This window comes from Harmonia axyridis, chromosome 5 (assembly GCF_914767665.1).
Source record: "Harmonia axyridis chromosome 5, icHarAxyr1.1, whole genome shotgun sequence".
Taxonomy (NCBI): Eukaryota; Metazoa; Arthropoda; class Insecta; order Coleoptera; family Coccinellidae; genus Harmonia; species Harmonia axyridis.
In genome coordinates, this window is record NC_059505.1 from 281,290 (window position 1) to 300,773 (window position 19,484).

At 33.5% G+C, this 19,484-nt stretch overlaps 2 protein-coding genes across 3 annotated transcripts in view; both read right to left on the reverse strand.

Moving 5' to 3' along the window:
• Nucleotides 1-12: 12 nt before the first annotated feature.
• LOC123680048 (serine/arginine repetitive matrix protein 2) lies at nucleotides 13-13,723 on the reverse strand. Of its 2 annotated transcripts, XM_045617699.1 has the most exons (10): nucleotides 13,561-13,723; nucleotides 13,202-13,448; nucleotides 13,040-13,147; nucleotides 6,482-6,760; nucleotides 6,317-6,370; nucleotides 4,615-4,765; nucleotides 3,823-3,878; nucleotides 1,845-3,767; nucleotides 1,155-1,355; nucleotides 13-732 (listed from the first exon to the last, which is right to left on the reverse strand). In XM_045617699.1, the coding sequence occupies exons 2-10, from the start codon at nucleotides 13,438-13,440 to the stop codon at nucleotides 561-563; spliced, it is 3,183 nt and encodes a 1,060-aa protein (XP_045473655.1). In that variant the 5' UTR covers nucleotides 13,441-13,448; nucleotides 13,561-13,723; the 3' UTR covers nucleotides 13-560. The 2 variants fall into 2 exon arrangements, with proteins under 2 accessions (XP_045473655.1, XP_045473656.1); XM_045617700.1 differs by lacking the exon at nucleotides 6,317-6,370 and having other exon boundaries at nucleotides 13,561-13,716.
• A 1,931-nt stretch (nucleotides 13,724-15,654) lies between these two features.
• LOC123680206 (death-associated protein kinase related) overlaps nucleotides 15,655-19,484 on the reverse strand; it is a 156,165-nt gene continuing 152,335 nt past the window's right edge. The window contains exons 4-5 of the mRNA XM_045617995.1: nucleotides 17,225-17,471; nucleotides 15,655-16,546 (exon numbers count right to left, since the gene is read on the reverse strand). Coding sequence (XP_045473951.1) covers nucleotides 16,177-16,546; nucleotides 17,225-17,471 — 617 coding nt within the window. The 3' untranslated portion in view covers nucleotides 15,655-16,176. The remainder of the gene's footprint in view (nucleotides 16,547-17,224; nucleotides 17,472-19,484) is intronic.

Consider the following 19,484-nt stretch of genomic DNA (forward strand, 5'->3'; position numbering starts at 1 on the left):
GAATTCTACCAATAAATAGTGCACCTTTTTATTAATAAGTGAATAAATAGAAAACAATAATTTACAAATAAATAAATAATTAAATATATCACACAAATAGACTAGAAAAATTTACTTAAATTGCACAATTAATACTAATTTATGCGGATTATTAATTTTAAAAATTATTATTCCACAATGCGGAGTTCTTAATTATTTAATATCAAAATTAGATAAGATCTTTCAGACTAATGTTGGAATTTTTTTATTGCAATGTTTTAAGCTTTTCCTGTGTGAAGCTTATTGCACAAGTTGTAAGAAGGAATTTAATTTTAAATTTCCTAAAAAAAAAATTAATTCCTTCCACAATGTTAGTTCTAGTTCGACTATTTCAAATTTACAACTATTTCTAATATTTAATATCATTTGGTTAAATATAGTTCTTTGGCGAACAGTTTGTTATAATACATATAAAAACAGATTCTGAGTATTCTGAATTTGTTGATCAGTTTTAAAAAATTAGATTATTGCAAATTAAAAACAAATTAATTTTGTTAAAAGCTTGGTTAAAAAAACTATCTTTATGGAGATCGTGTCGATTTTATTGAAGACCTTGACTGAGATCTGGAAAACGGGCTGGCAGATCTAGATGTTGATCTCCGTTTATACCAAGGACTCAAGCTGCTACAACTGCTTCTCGATGAAAGCGAGCTTGGAGTTTGTCGATGATACGGGATGGGTCTCTTCCTTGCACTAATCATTGAATTTAGTACGGTTAGGATTGTTAGTACTATTAGTTTACAAAACTATGACATATCCAACTTGAGCCAAGCTACTATCAGGAAAGTTTTAAACAAAAAAAAATTAACCATTCAGTTTAAGAATATCATGCAAAAAAAAAATACAAATGCCATGCTGTTCACTTACCTTATCAAAACTAAAACTTCAATAAGCTGCTAGTCAGCCAATCAATAAACAAAACAACTATAATAATAATAAACATTTATTTATTTCAGAGTATCTACAAATGAAAAAAAAAATGTGTGAATGCAAAAAAATACAGTGAATTACAATATTAACTATCTAATTAACTGTAGCGAATAGAAATTTTGAACAATATAAATTAAGCCAAAATTATGAGTGTGATCTAGGTCCGTTTGAACACCATTTCCTACCTGGTTATTCTTCTACGATCTAGAAAGGATGGCGATCCATGTCGTCGAGGGATTGATGGTGATCTTGATCTGGAAGAACGACTCGAAGAAGAGGATGACGAAGAAGAGCTCGAATATGATCTCGACCTGGATCTTGAACGGGAGCCTGACGATTTTGACCAACTGCTACTTGACGATGATGAACGGCTCCTACTCCTAGAACTGAAAATTCAGTCAATCACATGACCAATCTTCTAAATCAACAAATATACACTCAGACTATGAAACCCATTTTGCATTGAAAAAAGTTGGTTGGCAGAACTGTTTTCTGTATCACAAATTTGACAGATAATAGATAAATCTGTGACAGAGTCCCTAGTACCAACATATGATAATGAAATATAACCATAAAACCTGTGTGAATCTGAGATATTCCCGCTCTATTTGTTCTACATGGTATAGCAGAATGAACTGATTTGCCACAGAATTAGAGAAATATTAAACCATTCTGGGAATTAGGCAGTATTTCGTGCACTTGAAACTTTAGTCGTGTTGGCCAATAATTAAAAATTCGAGTCATTTGTGCCTTTTGAAGGAGCAAATTCGTGAGAGAAAATTCGAGGAGAATATTTTGGTGAACAAAAAATATTATGCGTTTCAATTTCCTGTACTTTTTTGACATATTTGTTTGGTGGGTTATAAAAAACTTACCTGCTTTTTGATCTAGAGGAACTCCTGGATTTTGATTTAGCACTCTTAGCATGCAGAGAAATTTTACTGTTAGGAGACCTGCTTCTTGATTTACTTTTCTTATCTTTTGAGGATGTCCTAGGTCTGGATGGACTCCTTTCTTTGGAAGAATCTCTACTTTTATTCTTGCTTCCTTTTTCAGAGTAAATATCAAAAATATCCTTAGCAACTTTGTTTTGTACAGGGCTCTTAGAAATATCTCTCTTTAATGGCAAAACTTTAATATCAAAAACATTTGGCTCAATAGTTTTTTTCTCCTGAAGAAGACTAGAGTTTCTGGCTTCCAAAAGTTTGTTCAGACGTTCCTCATATTCTGATTTACCCTTTTGAATCTTTTTCTCCAGGACATCTTTAGCTTTAGCTGCTAGGTCATATTTCAGCATCCGTAACATTTTCAAATCTTTGTCCTCAATTTCTTCCTCTTTGTCTACGTCATCTGCAGGAATTTCATCCTCGGAAGAAGAAGGTCTTAATTTGACAACAGGCAATTGTTTTGACGATTTAGGAGATTTCTCATTTGATTTCTTGTCACTAATTTGCTTTGAAGATTTTTTTATTTCTTTTTCAGAATGCGAGCTCTCAGAAGAACTTCTACTTCGTTTTGTCGGCCTTGGAGGAGTAACAGAACCATTTCTGAGTTTGCTTTGTACAAAATCTCCTTTTCTTTGTTCCATTCTCTCAACACTTCTTTTTTGTATCTTCCTATCTGCACTTCTGTCTCTGTTTCTTTCTTTTTCTGTACTTCTCTCCCTTGATTTTTCATACTTATCTGTTTTGTGGGAATGTGATCTACTCCTTGAATGCCGTTTATCTACTTCCCTGTGGCTTAATTTCTTCTCCGGTGATTTTGGCAATTCTGGAGATTTTGAATGCTTGGATTCCACTCTTTCTGTACCTCTATAACTCTGCCTTTTGTCTTGTGATTTCAACAAGTCTGGAGATCTTGATTTTTTCTTATCCTGTCTTGCATCATCCCTTTTTTTATAATTTGAATGTTCTCTAGATTCAATACTTCTACTTCTGCTTTTTTCATCTTTTCTTGAATTTCTTGAATACTCTCTTTTATTTTTTTCCATTTCCCTAGAATTTTTATTTCCTTGCGTTTTTTCACTAGATCTACTTCTGTCACGACTATACCTTCTTCTATCCTTGGTATTTAATATCTTTTCATTTTTTCTGTCATCATTTTCTCTTTTGTGGTAGCGGTCATATTTCTTATTATCATCTTGTTTCTTATGTCTGTCATCGTCAATATCATACTTCTTCTTGTTGTTTCTACTAATAGGTGACCTAGAATGACTAGTTGATCTTTTGGAATTTTTTGTTGATTCGTAATATCTATCTCCTACACTAGGTGATCGTCTAGAGACTTCAGTCTTTTTGCTTCTTTCATATCTACTCTGTTTTCTTGGAGGAGTGGCTGATCTTGAGTTCCTTCCTGTTTCACGATTGCTTTTTTTGGAATCGTAATATTGTTTGTCTTTTTTATCTACTGATTTTTCCCTATCAGAAGATTTTGAACGATATTTCTTCCTATATGATGGCGATCTTGACCTTGATTTCTTTGATTTCCTGGATTCATAGGGAGAAGCCGATTTCTTCCTGTGCGAATTTTTTTTTGATCCCAAAGAATTTGATCTTGATCGTCTGTTGGATTTACTGTACTCCTCGTACTTTCCTTTCATTTTCTTTGGAGATCTACTCCTCTCTTTAGACAACTTGCGTTTTTGTGGAGTAGGAGATTTGTGCTTCTTTTCTCTCCTAACTTCTGGGGAATAATGCTTCACTTTCTTGGAATCTCTTTCCAAGGATTTTTTTCTAGATCTCTCCACTGATCCACTATTATCCCTTTTCTTCTCATTTTTAGTTTTCTTATCGGGAATACTGAAAAAAAAAAAATCAGCAAAAACATACATGGAAAAATTGTGAAATAACAAACCTTTCATCTGAGCTGCTGTTTGAAACTGATCTTCTCCTTTTGGTAGTCTTCTTTTTCTGCGTGAAAAAGTTACATTGTTAGTATTAAAAAATATTTTTGATGCAAATACACATGTAAATAAAAAATTGCGTGCCAAGAGACAACAGGATGCATGTAATACTTATTATTTTGATAATAGTTGAAAAACTTGAAATTTCATAAAAAGAATATGGTGGTGCAACCGTAGCCGTGGTGGCCATTTGACTGATATCATTTTCCATCATTAATGACATACCTTCCTCTTTACAATGATATAAACATCCATTGATTTCTCTTAAAATATACTCGTTTTTTTTTAAATTAAAATGAAACCTATTATTATAGAACCCTTCTCAAAAATTATTAAAGATAATAATAATAATAAAAATTAATCTTAATTATGGGAATAAAAAACACCTAGATGTAAATGTGCAGTCTTTGAAATTTTGGGAATATCCCAACAATACCATTTTCTAGGCATGCACCCAATTGTTTTTTGAAATCGATACTTACTAGTTCAAGAGCAAACCTTTGAGGCTATCCTATTAAATGAAGGCACGATTCAAACAGAACAATGTTTACTAAGATCGAAAGACTGCTCCCATGCTGAGAGTAATAAATATGATAAATTGAAGACACAAGAAAGTATAGCTACAAGAATATAGCAGATGGATGGAAGCAAGAAGCTTAGATGATAGAAGCATCACCTGGTAATGAAAGAGTCGTAATTATACTACAATTAAAGCAGATCCGATAAATATGAAATTTTCTTACCCCCTTCTTTTTAGGCTTCTGTTTCTTGGGCGATTCATCTTCGCTGGAATCGTTATCTTCAGAGGAATCTGAATGGTCACTTGGATCTGACGAGACAGACGAGTGCCTATGCTTTTTCTTAGACTTCTTTTTATCCTTGTTTTTCGCAGATCTAAACAAAGAAGTAAATTAATTTGAAAGGGGGTTTCACGGTGACAAGTTTTTGGAATTTGGAAATTTCGAGAATATACTCTAAGCTGAAGAACCGTACTGATCTTGAATATTGAGTTAGCGCACTGTAATTTCCGAGGTTAAAATTAGGGATACTCAATGTTTAAATAAAAAAAATCTCTTCAATTCCATAATCAAATATCTCAAAATGAGTTACATCAGTTCTTTCAAAAATGTTTCTCAACTACACAATATGTGCATATGATGTGATGCTTATGTTAAAGTCGGTGGAAGTTTTAAATGCAGATATAGAAAATGAAGAGATTTTATGTAACAAAGAAGAACTTTAGAAATTCGAAGATAAATTATCGTGCTAAAGAAGCGATCCTGGTTTATTTCTATTATGAACCGAAAATGATAATATCAAAACATTATTAGTTACATTTTGTTTACAACGATGACAAAAAGATTAAAATATTTTATGGAAATTCTGCAAATTTGACACAGGGATTCATTATCTTCATTTGACAAATAAAATCTAAAAAATATTGGGAAAAAAACATAAATAATTACCAATTCTTATCAAATTAGCTCTCATAGTAAATTGACGAATTTTTCAAATTTGATAATTATTCCGTATGCTTGGAAAAATTATTTTTAAAGGTAAATACTACTTTGCAATAAATATCTTTTGCAGTTTGCAGGCACTCAAAAGATAGTACTTCACAGTTCTTGTTCTAAAACTTGTGAAATTTATCTAGTAAACAGCTATTTTGTTGAAATTGAAGATAATAAAAAATTTGAGTAAAATTTGCAGCATTTTTATTACAGATGGGAAAATGGCCCTCGGAAATCAGTAATAAAAAAAATTATCTACGAATTTTTGTGAACATTGTTATGAAAATATTGAATTAATAAGATTAAAAGAGTACATTCTCAGAAATTTGTATAACCACAGCAAATACTGCCATTTCACTGAGAAATCTGAACAAAATGTGTCTTCTAAATTGCATTGGAAACGCACCTTCAGTCCAAATCAGATGATTCAGTCGAGTTGGCTAGACATACGCAAGGTTAAAATATAATTAAATGAGAAAACGAAAAACCACAACATTACCTGACATTTGCCATCTCTGAGACATAAGAACGCCAAAAAATATACCACCAAAAAATTAGTATGCGAATCATTTAGTCTATGCAATAGTTGTTTTGCATTTCACTACGATATTGGTTGAGTCGCAAACTGCAGGAAAGGAGAAGAGAATAGAACCCAAAAAAAGAATAACAAATGTGATTACCTGAAATTTTATTTTCAATATCTTAGAACATATTAATATTGAAAAAAAAAAACTTGTGTACTCTCTTCTTCTTTTCTGTTTTGCTAATTGCCTCAATACACACACAGAAAGAGCTTAAAAATTGAGTACTTGAAATTTACAAGAATACCACTCAGTACTACCGTCGAAATTTTGATTTTAATTTTTCTGATTAGTCGTAATGTTAGTAGCTCTTTTGAAAATTGAGTATTAAAAAAATTTATCCTATAAAATACCTTTCTCTTTTTTTCTTTGATTTCTTCTTCTTCTTTGGCTCCTCGCTAGATTCGCTGAAAAACGTTATGTAGATATAATCTGGAATTGTATTGTTGTTGTGCTGCTACTCAGTTTCAAGGACAAAGGAAGAGGGATAAGACAAAAGATATAATCGATTTTCTTACCTGTCTTTACGTTTTCTCTTTTTCTTCTTCGAAGCCTTAGTATCAACCGGTTCAGGACTTGGAGTGTGGACCAATTGGTATCTTGCTGCTTGCTCTTTCTCCATTTCTATCTGTTGCTCCCTTTCCTGAATAGCATTGGACTCTGCGATCTTTTCTTTCGCTTCGCGATCGGGATCGAAACTACTGCCGTCCACAAAGTATTCTGAGATGCCGAAAGCTTTCCTCAACCTGGCATTCTTTTCTTGCTGCGCCTCGGCCACTTGGTGAGTTTCGGTAACGCTACAATAGAAATAAATAATCAATGAACGCAAAGTTTTTGTAATCGATTTTTTTTTTTTGAGTAAAACGCCTACCCCGGACTTTTGAGCTGTGTTTCTTGCTGGGACTCGAAACAAACCATTTCGAATTAGGAAAATTTCGCCAAAAATTCAGCAAACACCGATCGCGCAACAATAGTTGGCGATACCCTCGAATAAAATATCTTCGAAAGTGTAAATAGTTGAAATTACTGTCAAAACGAGAATAACCATGGTGTAGCTTGGAAATACGCTTTATTTACTACGGACAAAAACACAAGCTAGGTTCACACAAACGTGCCGTGTTGCCTACTGCTCGGATAACCCGATGAAAATCGATATCATCCCCTACCGGACGCACTTTTATTTAGGGGTAGCCTACTGTGAGTCACGCGCTACTATGCTTGAATAGAACCGGTGTCATACAAAGAACAATTGGGGTTGCAAGGTGTGCCGCGTTGAAATAAAAGTTTGAGGGGTTTTTGATTAATTGATTAAATTTTGGATAAACATAAATCACGAGGAAATCTTTACGTTTCAAACGAAAAAGGAATCGAAGATTTCATTGAAGAACGTAATTTATTCGAGACTACCAAATCCAATGTGTTGAATCTTTGAGGTATTCGAAAATTATATCTATTATTCCACATAACTTCTTTTGTTGAGTCAGTGAATTGAGAGATATGAGCTTTTGGAGTAGTTAAACGAGTGCCCGTTCTCTAAATTTTCAGCTATGAGATGAAAAATTAACCAAAGGGGTTGAATTTGAAAAAAAAACACTAAAAAACATTGCGAATTCTATATTGCGTAGTTTTTATGACAGTAAATGATCTGTTCTATTTTACTATCGCCTAACTTTTTCATGAATTTATGAAATGTACAGACACGTCGGTTTCTAACGCTTTACAATGTATACAGGGTGTTTCACCATTGACGCGACGTTCTATTAGGGTTAAGCCCTGAAATTGTAGAATATTTTTCGGCATTAGAGCTACATTCTCAAATTGTTTGGAAATACATAGGGTGTACCAAAAAAGTGCAAAGTTTCTTACGAAACACCCTGCTTTATATTGAAATTTCTAATTGCATGGAATAAATAAACCCAAGTGTGTTCTAAGTCTCACAAATTAGATGGTATTTGTAAAACCTAATGACTGCAAAATTAATGAATTATTTTGAATGAGATTTTGAACTTGAATCGTAGAAATATCTTAAAAACAGAACATTTTTGTCTGCATATGAAACTTCAAACAAACTTGGGTTCATTTATTCCATGCAATCTGAAAATTCAATAAAAAGTAGAATTTTTCTATAAGGAGAAACATATCTTATATCATTCATACTTTTTTGGTAGATACACCCTGTGTATTTCCAAACAATTTAAAAATGTAGATCGAATGGAACCTGATGATACTGTGTCGAAAAAAAAAATAATAATAATAAGAGTCTTATTCCGCAATTTTAGGGGCGAAGTCTAGCCAAGGCTACTACACTCAACCCCTGACAAAATACAAATAAAGAAAAAACCAAAATAGAAATCAATAAAAGGAAATATTATCAAAAATTAATATCATTTACAAAATATGTACCTGGCTCAAAATCGAAAATTTCAGCACTTAGCAATAAGAGAATCAATGGTGGAACACCCTGTATAGTTTATTCGCTTTATGAAAAGTCACACCTAGTTGGATTTTGGTAGATAACAAAGAAAAACTTCTTGTAACCGCGCGTAGCGTTCACAAATCTGAAGTTTTCATGCAAATTTTAAAGTTTTTCGAAATCAAACAAAAAATTGAGAATATTTTGACAAGTAATTGTTGATATAGACTTAATGGTAAAACTTGAAAAGAACCAACGACGATGAAAACGTTTTATGAAGTGATTTATCTGCTTAAATGAACACACTATAGATATTCCTGCCACACTAGAAGAGGTATCTAGGAGGTAGTACCATGGTGGAAAATTTGCAGTTTTTTTTTAGTCTGAGTCAATACTGAATAGTCAATACTGAAGAGGTCATTTTAATACAAGTTCCACGAGTTCAAAATTAAAAAAACGAGACACGAATTGGTGAGTTTTTCAATGAACCTGTGTTAAGAATGAGTGGATCAGAAAAAGTGGAAATTTATAAAATACGGTTTTTTATTTCGTTCTGTTGAGATGATTTCGCACAAAATAAAATCAACAACAATTAAGTTAGGAATGAGCCTTCTGCATGAATATTATACATTATTTTCTCTAACTCAATGGCATTTTATTGAAATTGATGGAATATTTTCAAAAATATCGTAATGATTTTTGCATCGAAAAAAGTTGGTTGGCAGAACTGTTTTCTGTATTAGAAATTTGACAGATAATAGATAAATCCGTGACAAGAGAGTTCCGAGTACCAACATATGATAAAGGAATATAGCCATGAAATCTGTGTGAAACTGAGATATTCCCGCACGATTTCGTTCTACAAGGTATAGTAGAATGAACGGATTTGCCCCAGAATTAGAAAAAATACGGTCGACCTAAAAAAAGTCATCGCCAAGTCAACTCAACCAGTGAAAGACACGAGGATGCAACAAACCAACAGGTCACCAGCGTGCACCTTTCTCTAATGCAAAAATAATTACAGACATCTCTCCAACAGACCGTATAATTTCATCTACCCTCCCCCGTGTGTCTTCGTACCTAACAACGGACCTCATCATCTGCTTCTGCTTCTTTCTGCCGTAATAAGGAGTCTTTTCCTGGTAGCCGTGAGGGTGTACCAATTCCCCGCAGTGGCAATGGCAGCAGCATCTCTGCTGCTTGCCCCTCATGTACTTGCCGAAAGGCGGAGCGGCGGCCTTGGTGGCCACCAAGGCCTGGCAGAAGGCCCCTCTCCACAGCCTCTCGATTATCACCTTCTGGTTCTGAGACGGAGGATGGTAACGGTTTTTCCCGCCGTAAAACATCGCAGCTCACTTTATACTTAATCAATATATTGGCAAAAAAACACTGAATATATATTTTTCTATTTACTTAATCCTAAACCTTAAGCGCTAAGTCTATCGTTGGAAGACGTGGTTATCACACTTTGGATATCAGAGAGTTAAATGGAAGACATATCTGATTTTGCGTTTACCCTAGGGATTACATGGCTAATACGAGGCGTCGAGACGTCTCGGCGGCGGGACGTAGTCTTTTTTCTTGGGCGCGCGAGAAGCGTACGGTCTCATATCGCGTTTTGGACTGGATACGGTGCGATTTGCGAATTTAGTTGGCCAAACAACGGATGCGCGCCGTTTTCTGTCTGGGCGCGCACGACCCTCTCTGATCAATAATAGATGAAAGGGACGCTGGAATCTCGGCGTTTTCATAAGATGCTGGCAGGTGACGGGGGGAAAAATTGGGATGGAATTTGACGCAAGCATTCGATGGAAACGAAGCTTCCGATAATTAACTAATTATCTCATGTAAAATATCAAGAAAACCCATAAAAAATATCGATTTTTCTACATTCAAGCAAAAAGCAAAACTTCATTGAACTATATTTAGTGGGAAAAGAAGTTCTTTATTGCACTAGTGCAATAAAGTTTTTATTGCACTCATCTGTCATTCTACTTCAACGTGCTGTCATCATGACAAACAAATATTTCAGCCTGAAGGAAATAACGATGTACAGTTACCAAGTACTAGTACGTTTACAGCAGTAACAAATCAAGAAGTGGATTTGAAAAGTACTTCACTACGAAATATTCATATTGAAAATTGAACCATAGTTCATTCACTTTCAACATCGAGGGTAAAAATAAAGTTTGAGTTAAATTGTTCGTAACGTATTAGTTCCTGTTTCAATGCAAATCGATATTAAGTATTCAAGTTGCGCTTTTCATTTTCCCACACCTAGTGCCGCACCTCAATAAATCATTTTTTGCTTTTTGCATGAATGTAGAAAAAATGTTGTATGCAACTCGTGCAAAAATTGTTTATTGCACTTGTTGCATAAATAACTAATAGAATATTTTAATGAATATCCAGCGGCGGTATTTGAACCACGGCTAATAATTCAAAAATGCATAACACCAAAATGACAAGTGGACTTAGTGGAAAAAAAAAAAGTTTTCAATTATCTCTACTTCTGCCATACCTTGCAGAACAAAATCTTTCGGAAATATCTCAGTTTCACGAAGATTTCACGGTCATATTTAATTATTATATGTTGGTACTCGGAACTCTCTTGTCAAGGATTCATCTATTATCTGTCAAATTTGGATACAGATAACATTTCTGCCAATCAACATTTCTCAATGCAAAATTTAGTAAACGAGTGTTAAGAGTCTTCTGTAGGAGTATTATACATTAATAATAATAATAACTGTTCTTTATTGGCCATCGACCAAAGTCCTTCAGCCTAGTATATTATTATACATTATTTTCTCTAATTTACTGAATTTTTAGTAGTCGGTACTCTCCTACCTACATTTTTCAATCCAAAAATCGCTTAACGATAATATTCATGGAAATATTCCATTATTTTCAATGAATATCCAGTGGATTAGAAAAAATAATGAATAATTCTCTTACAGAAAGCTTATTCTAACACTTGTTCGTTCAAAAACTCGCCACTTCATGACTTCTTTTCAAATTTTGAGCTTACAAAAAAATATTAATTCCTCCTGTCCTTGTATTATAAATAGCTATTATCGTCGCAATGTTTTCTGAATTCCATAAGTTGTTAACATTCTAAAAAATTAACCTTTGGAAATGGTCAGAGAAAATTTCTAGTTACCCCCACTGAATTCATTATTCGTTTTTTGGAATGTGTAGAATTCCTCTGAAACAATTAGAGCTAAAACCAGTTGTTACACCGCAATAAGCTCTGCACAAAACAATTGTTAAATCACTTAGGTGCATATTTATAGAAAATAATATAGTGGTAGCGAAGTGATATTGTATTAGATATAGTACAAAAAACATATGAATTTGTTGTTAATCTTAGCAAGAACTGTCGCATGAAATGTATTTGTTATTATATGAAACTGTATATAAACTTGAGCTGGACAAATAAACATTCAAACTCGACTCTAGGTATCACCAAATAAAATATTTGATCCTCCTAACTCCAACTCACCATACTTGAATTTTCAAGGTCAAAAATCTCCAGAAATTGACTAGATAGAAAAATGTTGAATAAGAATTGCAATAATTTCAATGAATACAATATTTTCCACCGGATTGCCCTTAATTGAATAATTCCAAACTTATAAATTTTCCAACATTCCCCTCTGAATATAATGCTGATATTATAAGCAATGATGAACCATTGCGTAAAAGCTGCAGCATATTTTTAATTTTACACATTCGAAAACGTGAAATGAACATTTCAAAGGCAGTTAGAATTTTCATTACTTTGAGCAGAGAGATTCATTGTCGGAAATAATGACTCAAAAAACGAAATAAATGGGAAATCATCTAACATAGTCATGAATAACAAATACATATACACGATTTGACCTATGAGAAAGCGATTAAAACTACAAATTTTACACTATGGTTTATTTTTCTCTCCTTTCTCAAAGAATACCCCAAAATACTGGAAAAAATGGAAATAAATTCAAAAATTCAAGAGAAATTACTTTGCACCAAGTGCTTTTAAATGCAAAACCTTTAGTTTTTCCAAGATGGGTAATGGTCAAAACACAAAATGTGTTAAACATAAATAAAAATGCCTGAATATGAGTGTGTATACTAAACCCTTTGGTGAAAATTGAAGACATTTATGATCATAAAAACAAATTTATTATGATACTGAAAAAAAATTGAAATTAAAAAGGCTATAATTTTCCATCTTGAGTTATTCAATAATTGCATACAACTCTTGGATCTCAAGGGTTAAAAACCAAGTTCTGATAAAGAATCAGCGCCGAATTTAAGCTTCCATAGAATTTTACGAACTAAGTTCTGAATTCAGATGAGACCTTTTGGAAATCATTACTATCTAAAATACTTGCAATGCAGAGCAAAAAATTTACTCCTGGTCAAAAGTGTAGTAAGAAGGGGATAACATAAATGCCTTGCTCAAATGCAAGTAGAAATCACAAGTTATATTTGTTGTACATTGTCAAATTAAAACTTCTAAATCATTTAAGCGAACAGAAATGAGATATTTTCCTGTTAGATACCAAAACCGCATTCATCAGTTAAGTGTCAAAAAAATGAAACCAAGGTGTATTTAGCTCATCAGAGCGCTTCAATTCCACTCTGATATATAAATAAGAGTAATACATACTTGGTTCTTCCCCATTCATCAACATTTTTCTCAAGCTTTCCATTATCTTGATTCATCAGCATGTTTCTATAATTGTTTACTTTGTTGGTGACAACTCCTTCAGGAAACCTTGAAAGAGATGAAATGTAAATTATAACCTTAATATCGAAAACTCAAACCTACCCTTGTTCCTCTAGAATTTCCGCAAATTCGGCACATTTTAACTCCACTTTCCTTTTTCTTTCATGATCCAAGATTTCCTTATTGGGTGGTTTGTTAGATGCAACGTCTAAAGCTACTAGTTCCTGTTCAGTTTTATGAGTCTTATCTTTAGCATGAGGTTTCACTAGGGCCCAGTTCCTTTGAACATGTCCATTTGTTCCTGAACCCCTTGGAGTCACTAAACCTATTCCGTTGTACATTTTGTGTTCTAAAACAATGAGAAACTTTTCATTCTGAAAATAATCATCCAAATGAGACTGAAGCAAACTCTAAGATGTTTATTGATTTTTCATGGTTCCATTTCGAGCGAACCTACTTACTGTAGTTATCTTATTAAATATTTTATGTATATTCGTTATCACATTACTATCTTTGCCATCACATTATTTCTTTTTAGTTAATATATACGAAAAAAAACAATTTGTTCTTAAATAACAGGCAATTCAATACATTACATGACGAAATGTCAAACTTCTTATCAGACTTTTCTTTCTGTGGTTCTGCTTTCTTTTTCTTACAGGAATTTTTGAATTAATAGAGATTATGAGAAAATGAATGCCAAGTAAAAATAATTATTATTAATTTATTATTATTGACACTGAAATTATATTATTGTATTCGTAAAGTAAAATGAATCTAATAATAATTCCCTTTCTCTTTGGATATTATGGTTACAGCTCAATAGATGACGCCTCATATTCATGCAGTAGAGACTTCTATCCTGAATACTCTATTATTCAATTCCATACCTCAGATGGCGCTTTGTGTTATACATTTGTGTCTTGCCTAGATTTAGATTGAAATTCTACAGGACAATACTAGCCTTACCAATCAAATTTACACTAATCACTCAATGTTCATCGATAGAATGATATGCACATCTTCCAGCTTGGAATAATATAAGTGCATCAATAATAAAATCAGTTTCCCCACAAAAAAATTCACGGGCACCTTCAAGGTCATGTCTCCATTCCCTAACAGTATTCATCCAAAGTACTCAAATGACCCTAAAGAAAGAAATCGCAGTGATTTAAATTTTAGAAGGGACAATTTGCATGTACCGTTCAATAAACACTGAACTAAGATTCATGATCTTTCTAAGGAAGTCTGAAAAAACTTCGAAGAATCTCATTTGACTTCAGGGGTTGATATATCCTCAACGTTTTATATTTTATGTAGTCTATTTTAAGTGAAAGCTTCATTTTTACGACTTCTTTGAAATTAACTTGTAAAGGAGTATCCATTTTGTTGTTCCGAATGTAAATGTACCTAAAGCACACTCGCATTTAGAATATCGATCAAATATTTATTTCAATATATGGGATACTCCTCGTACAGGACACAATCCTTGTGAGGTCATTTTCGATGACTTGTCGGCACATTTCAGGCAATATCTAACTAATAACTCGACAAATGTTGGTTTGCAGCTCGTCAATAGTCTGAGGATTATCAAAAATTCAAAGGCAGTAAATCACAAGATCTTGTTGGCAAATTTACATCTCCAAAACGAGAAATTACGCGTGCTGGCAATTTTTCTTGCAATAAAGCCGAAACAGACCGTGTGGTGTGGCTTTGCACCATCTTGCAGAAGCAACATCTCTACCAATTCCATATCATTAATTTCAGTCTATAAAAAATTGATAATCATTTGACTATAGCGATGAGAATTGAGGGTTTGAATTTTCAAAGAAGTACGGGCCAATCACTCCATCAGACCAACTTGCACACCATACAGTAACTTTTTGTGGATGTAATTGGTCTCTCAGCAGTTACATTAGGAATTTTCACTTCCCCATATGCGACTATTTTCCTTGTTTACATAGCCACCAAATGAAAAATGTACTTCGTCGCTGAAGAAAATTCAATGCGAAAAATCGTAAGCCAATCCATGATCAGTTGGCTTTAGTTTTTGTGTTAACTCAACCTTATAAGGACGATGATGTAAAATACTCCATAGCGTGCCATATGAGAGGCCCAAATATTGTGCGCGCCGAGGAATGGATAAATTTGGATCTTTTTCAACACTTTCACTTACAGCAGCCATACTTTTGGTCGAAAGTGCAATTTTTATGATGTATGGGCCTTAAGACATCAGTAACGGATCCAGTCTCTCTGAATTTTTTCAATGGTACGCTCAGATGGACAATTGTCGACCATAATCTGCCTGTAATGCACGTTATGTACTTAATACATAATTATTATTTTTGTATTAAGTTTTCACTATTTCACTCGCTCAGCAGTAGAAAAAAGATCCATATTGTTAAATGGTTAACCTTTAACTAAATACATTCCGTCGACAGTTTCGTTTAACATATTACATTGAAACAGAGCTGTAAAATCTGGACCACAACATGGATAACCCAATATAAAAGAGCTTGTTAATTACAATCGAATAGGGTAAAAAAGAAATCAAATTCACAACAAAATAGAATACTTTATTTAACTCACTAACCGAAACATTAAAGCAAAAACATAAATTACCAAAATACTTCATAAAACTATTTATTTTACAATTACTCAAAATGTTCAACATTTGAGATTTTGGAATCATAAGGTACAAAACTGAGTAATGAAGTTCTCTCAAATGCATAAGAACATAACAGATGTGGTAAAATTGGTCAGAGGAAATATCGAAGAATATTCACCATTTTTTTTTTTTATAAATTATTTTTACAAACATGCAACTAACAAAATAACATTTCAACAAGATCCTCATGCCGATACGAACAATTTCTTTTGTAAAGAAAAATTTGATACACACAAAATATTTGATCTATTGGTTGATGTGTGAAACACTTGAAACAGATTTCGATGGAATCAATTCAATTAACTTAATTTTTTTTTTGGATTTTTTCATTGCTTTTTTTAGATATTCTACAATCATCCTCAGGCCAATAATACATTTCGAAAAGATTGTGCTCTTCAAGTGGTCCGAGCTAGCACAAAATTCCCCGATCGACTGTGATTGCAGTTTTCGATACGTGTGGTGTGTGGGTCAAATGTCTGCACGTGGTGCCACATTGGGAGCAAAGGCAGTTGTTGGGAACTTGGTAGGCACTTCTTGGCGAGCCTTCAAACGGCCCATTTATATTGTCCGATGTTTGAAGGTAGGTTTTCCGTTGGCTTATGGGAGTTGTGCTGGGAGCCGACAAGTTAACGTGGCTCAAGCTCTTTCGTTGGCTGATCGGGGTCGAACGGGGGGTCACTTGAATACTGTCCGACGTTGATTTTACTATCAGGGAAGATATATTTGACTTGAGGGATATCCAAGGGTGATCAAGCAATTCTTGAATAGTCGGTCGTTTTCTGAAACACAACAAACATTCGTTACTCAAAAATTCAGGTTTTTACAATTAAAATATTTCTCTAATTCTTTGGAGGAATAACTCAGTTTCACACAGAATTCATGGTTATATTTCATTATCATATGTTGGTACTCGGAAGTCTCTTGTCAATGATCCATCTATTATTATCTGTCAAATTTGGATACAGATAACTTTTCTGACAATCAACATTTCTCAATGCAAAATTTAGTAAACGAATGTTAAGAGTCTTCTGTGGGAGTACTATACATTAATAATAACTAATAATAATAATTATTCTTTATTGGCCATCGACCGAAGTCCTTCAGCCTAGTATATACATTATTTTCTCTAATTTATTGAATTTTTATTGAAATTAATGGAATATTTCCATGAATATGCTTTAGTGATTTTTGCATTGAAAAGTGTTGGTTGGCATAACTGTTTTCTGTTACACAAATTTGACAGAATCACAGAGAATAGATAGGACAAGATGACAGGAGAGTTTCGAGTACCAACATATAATAATAATATAAGGTACGGTAGAATGAAAGGATTTCTCACAGAATTAGAGGAAATATTAAGAATAATCAAATAGTCAACTACGAACAACGATTTATATGGACTGCCAATTCTATTCTATAGCTTATTGCTCTTGTACTGTCTGAATCATAGAACTTACCTAGGGTCTAGTATGAGTCCACTTTTGATAAAATCTATGGCGGCACTAGAAACGTCAGAAAAGTGTTCAGGCTCGAAGGTTAAGGCACACTGGGATATGTTTAGGAGAGTCTGTTGTTTGTTGTCGGCTCCGAAGGGGCTGAATCCTGACAGAAGCACGTAGGTTAAAACTCCTATCGACCAAATGTCGGTCGCTAGGCTGATTGGTTCATAACTAAGTACTTCTGGTGCTACATAGTCTAAAGTACCTGCAAAAAAAAATAAAGATATATTATTATTTGCTACTACAGGAAATGGCATAGAACATTCTGAATTAATTGCCGAAGTGAATCATGAAAATGACTCACATTTGCACATGATTCCACTTATAGTGAGCGTTGAGTCAAATCTAACCAAAAATAAATATCTCTCAGGAGGTCCTAGTGAGGCAACGGACTATTTCAACAATCAAGGAATAAAGATTCTTTCAACACATTTTAGGAATTCATTCGAGAACTTTAGGAATAGGCAAAGTCGACTGTAGACATATCAGGGAAATAAGGTGGTCGTTCTGTAAGATTTGTTGAGTTTTTCATTATAACTCGTTAAAGTAGGACAAAATCCTTGAGTTTTCTTTGTACAAAATAAATAGATAGATAAAACCGTGACAGGAGAGTCCCGAGTACAAACATATACAGGGTGAGTCAAAAATGTGTACCGAGCTTTCTGGGGGTGATAGTACCTACATTGAAAAATAGGTATTCATAGTTTGATGAATAAACTTATGGTCCAAAATGCATATTAAGAGAGATGTATCCTTCTAAAGTTGATAAAATTTAAAAAAATCTCCGCATAACTTCTAAATGGTGAATATATGACGGAATGAACGGATTAGCCACAAAATTAAAGAAAATTACTTTCTTGACCTCATTAATTTTTGTGCAACGAGTAGACATATTTCGTGAGACAGAGTGTGTAAAATTAGCAGTGTTTTTTTTTTTAAAGAACCCGCTCACTTAACAAAAGTTCCGATTATGTCATATCCCTCCTCATTTGTAGTATCTAGGCTAGCAGCGCTAGAACACATTTCAATTCATCAGTGTATGTATTATGAATGAGAAAGTGGGTTTGGAGGTATCTCAAGTGCAGGCGCCAGAAATACGCCGCTGAACATCGTTCAACATAAATAATCCTCGAATAAGTCAACAATACGGTTGGGAAATTGTAATAAATCGTGTATAAGCGATGTTAACTGGTGAAATAACGAGATCGAATCTACATTTCCACACGTATATCCGGTGCTAACACACACACTGGATTTTTCTGCCATATGTTTGAACGCGTCTATCGCTGAGGTCGACCATTCCTGCACATTTGAAAAATAAACGGCACATTGGGTTATCGCGAAGATAGAAACAGACAATTGCTTCCTATTTACAATTGTGGTGTATTTCGAGATCTTTTTTTTTATATACAGGGTTTTTCATAATTGACGTGAAGCTCTATTTCTATTAAGTGCTGAAATTTTCGAATTTATTATCTGACACAGTATCATTAGGCTGTATTAGAGCTGCATTCTAAAATTGTTTGCACAGGGAGCACCGCAGAGTAATAAATATAGATAGAGGGAGTAACGCAATTTTTACATGTCCCCAACATGGTTAGATTACGTTTTCCAATTGTGATATATTTTCAAATCCACTATTTTACTATATCGTTATGAATGTATAGTATATTGAATATATATATTTATTTGAGTGATTCCCGATTCAATATGTTAATTTGAATATTTGGAGTCCGATATTTTTTCCAATTGTCGAATTTATAATCAGCAGAATATTTATTATTTTCTGTATCTACCTGCCGAAATCCAAGGTTTGGCAACTTTTGCTCTCCTAATGTCATTGGTTGTTTCACGTTATTTGGCGCGATTGAAGTTTGTTTTCTGAATTTCTGAAATATTTAAGTAATTATTTTGATATCTTCTTCTTCTTGATAGTGCCAATCCGTTACCGAATATTGGAGACCATTTTAATATATTTTGAGTTAATATGAAACGTCGATTCACTACAGGACATAAAAAGTACGTTCTTTGTGGAGAAACTCGCGAATTGAGTAAAATATCGTATCACTGATATGTTTTCATTTTCGCGCGCTTCATGTCAAATTTCATAGTTCATATTGGGGACAAAATTTGTTTACTTAAAATGACTCATGCTCCCTCTATCTATGTTTATTATTCTGAGGGGACTACCAAAACAGTGTAAATGACCAAGCATAAG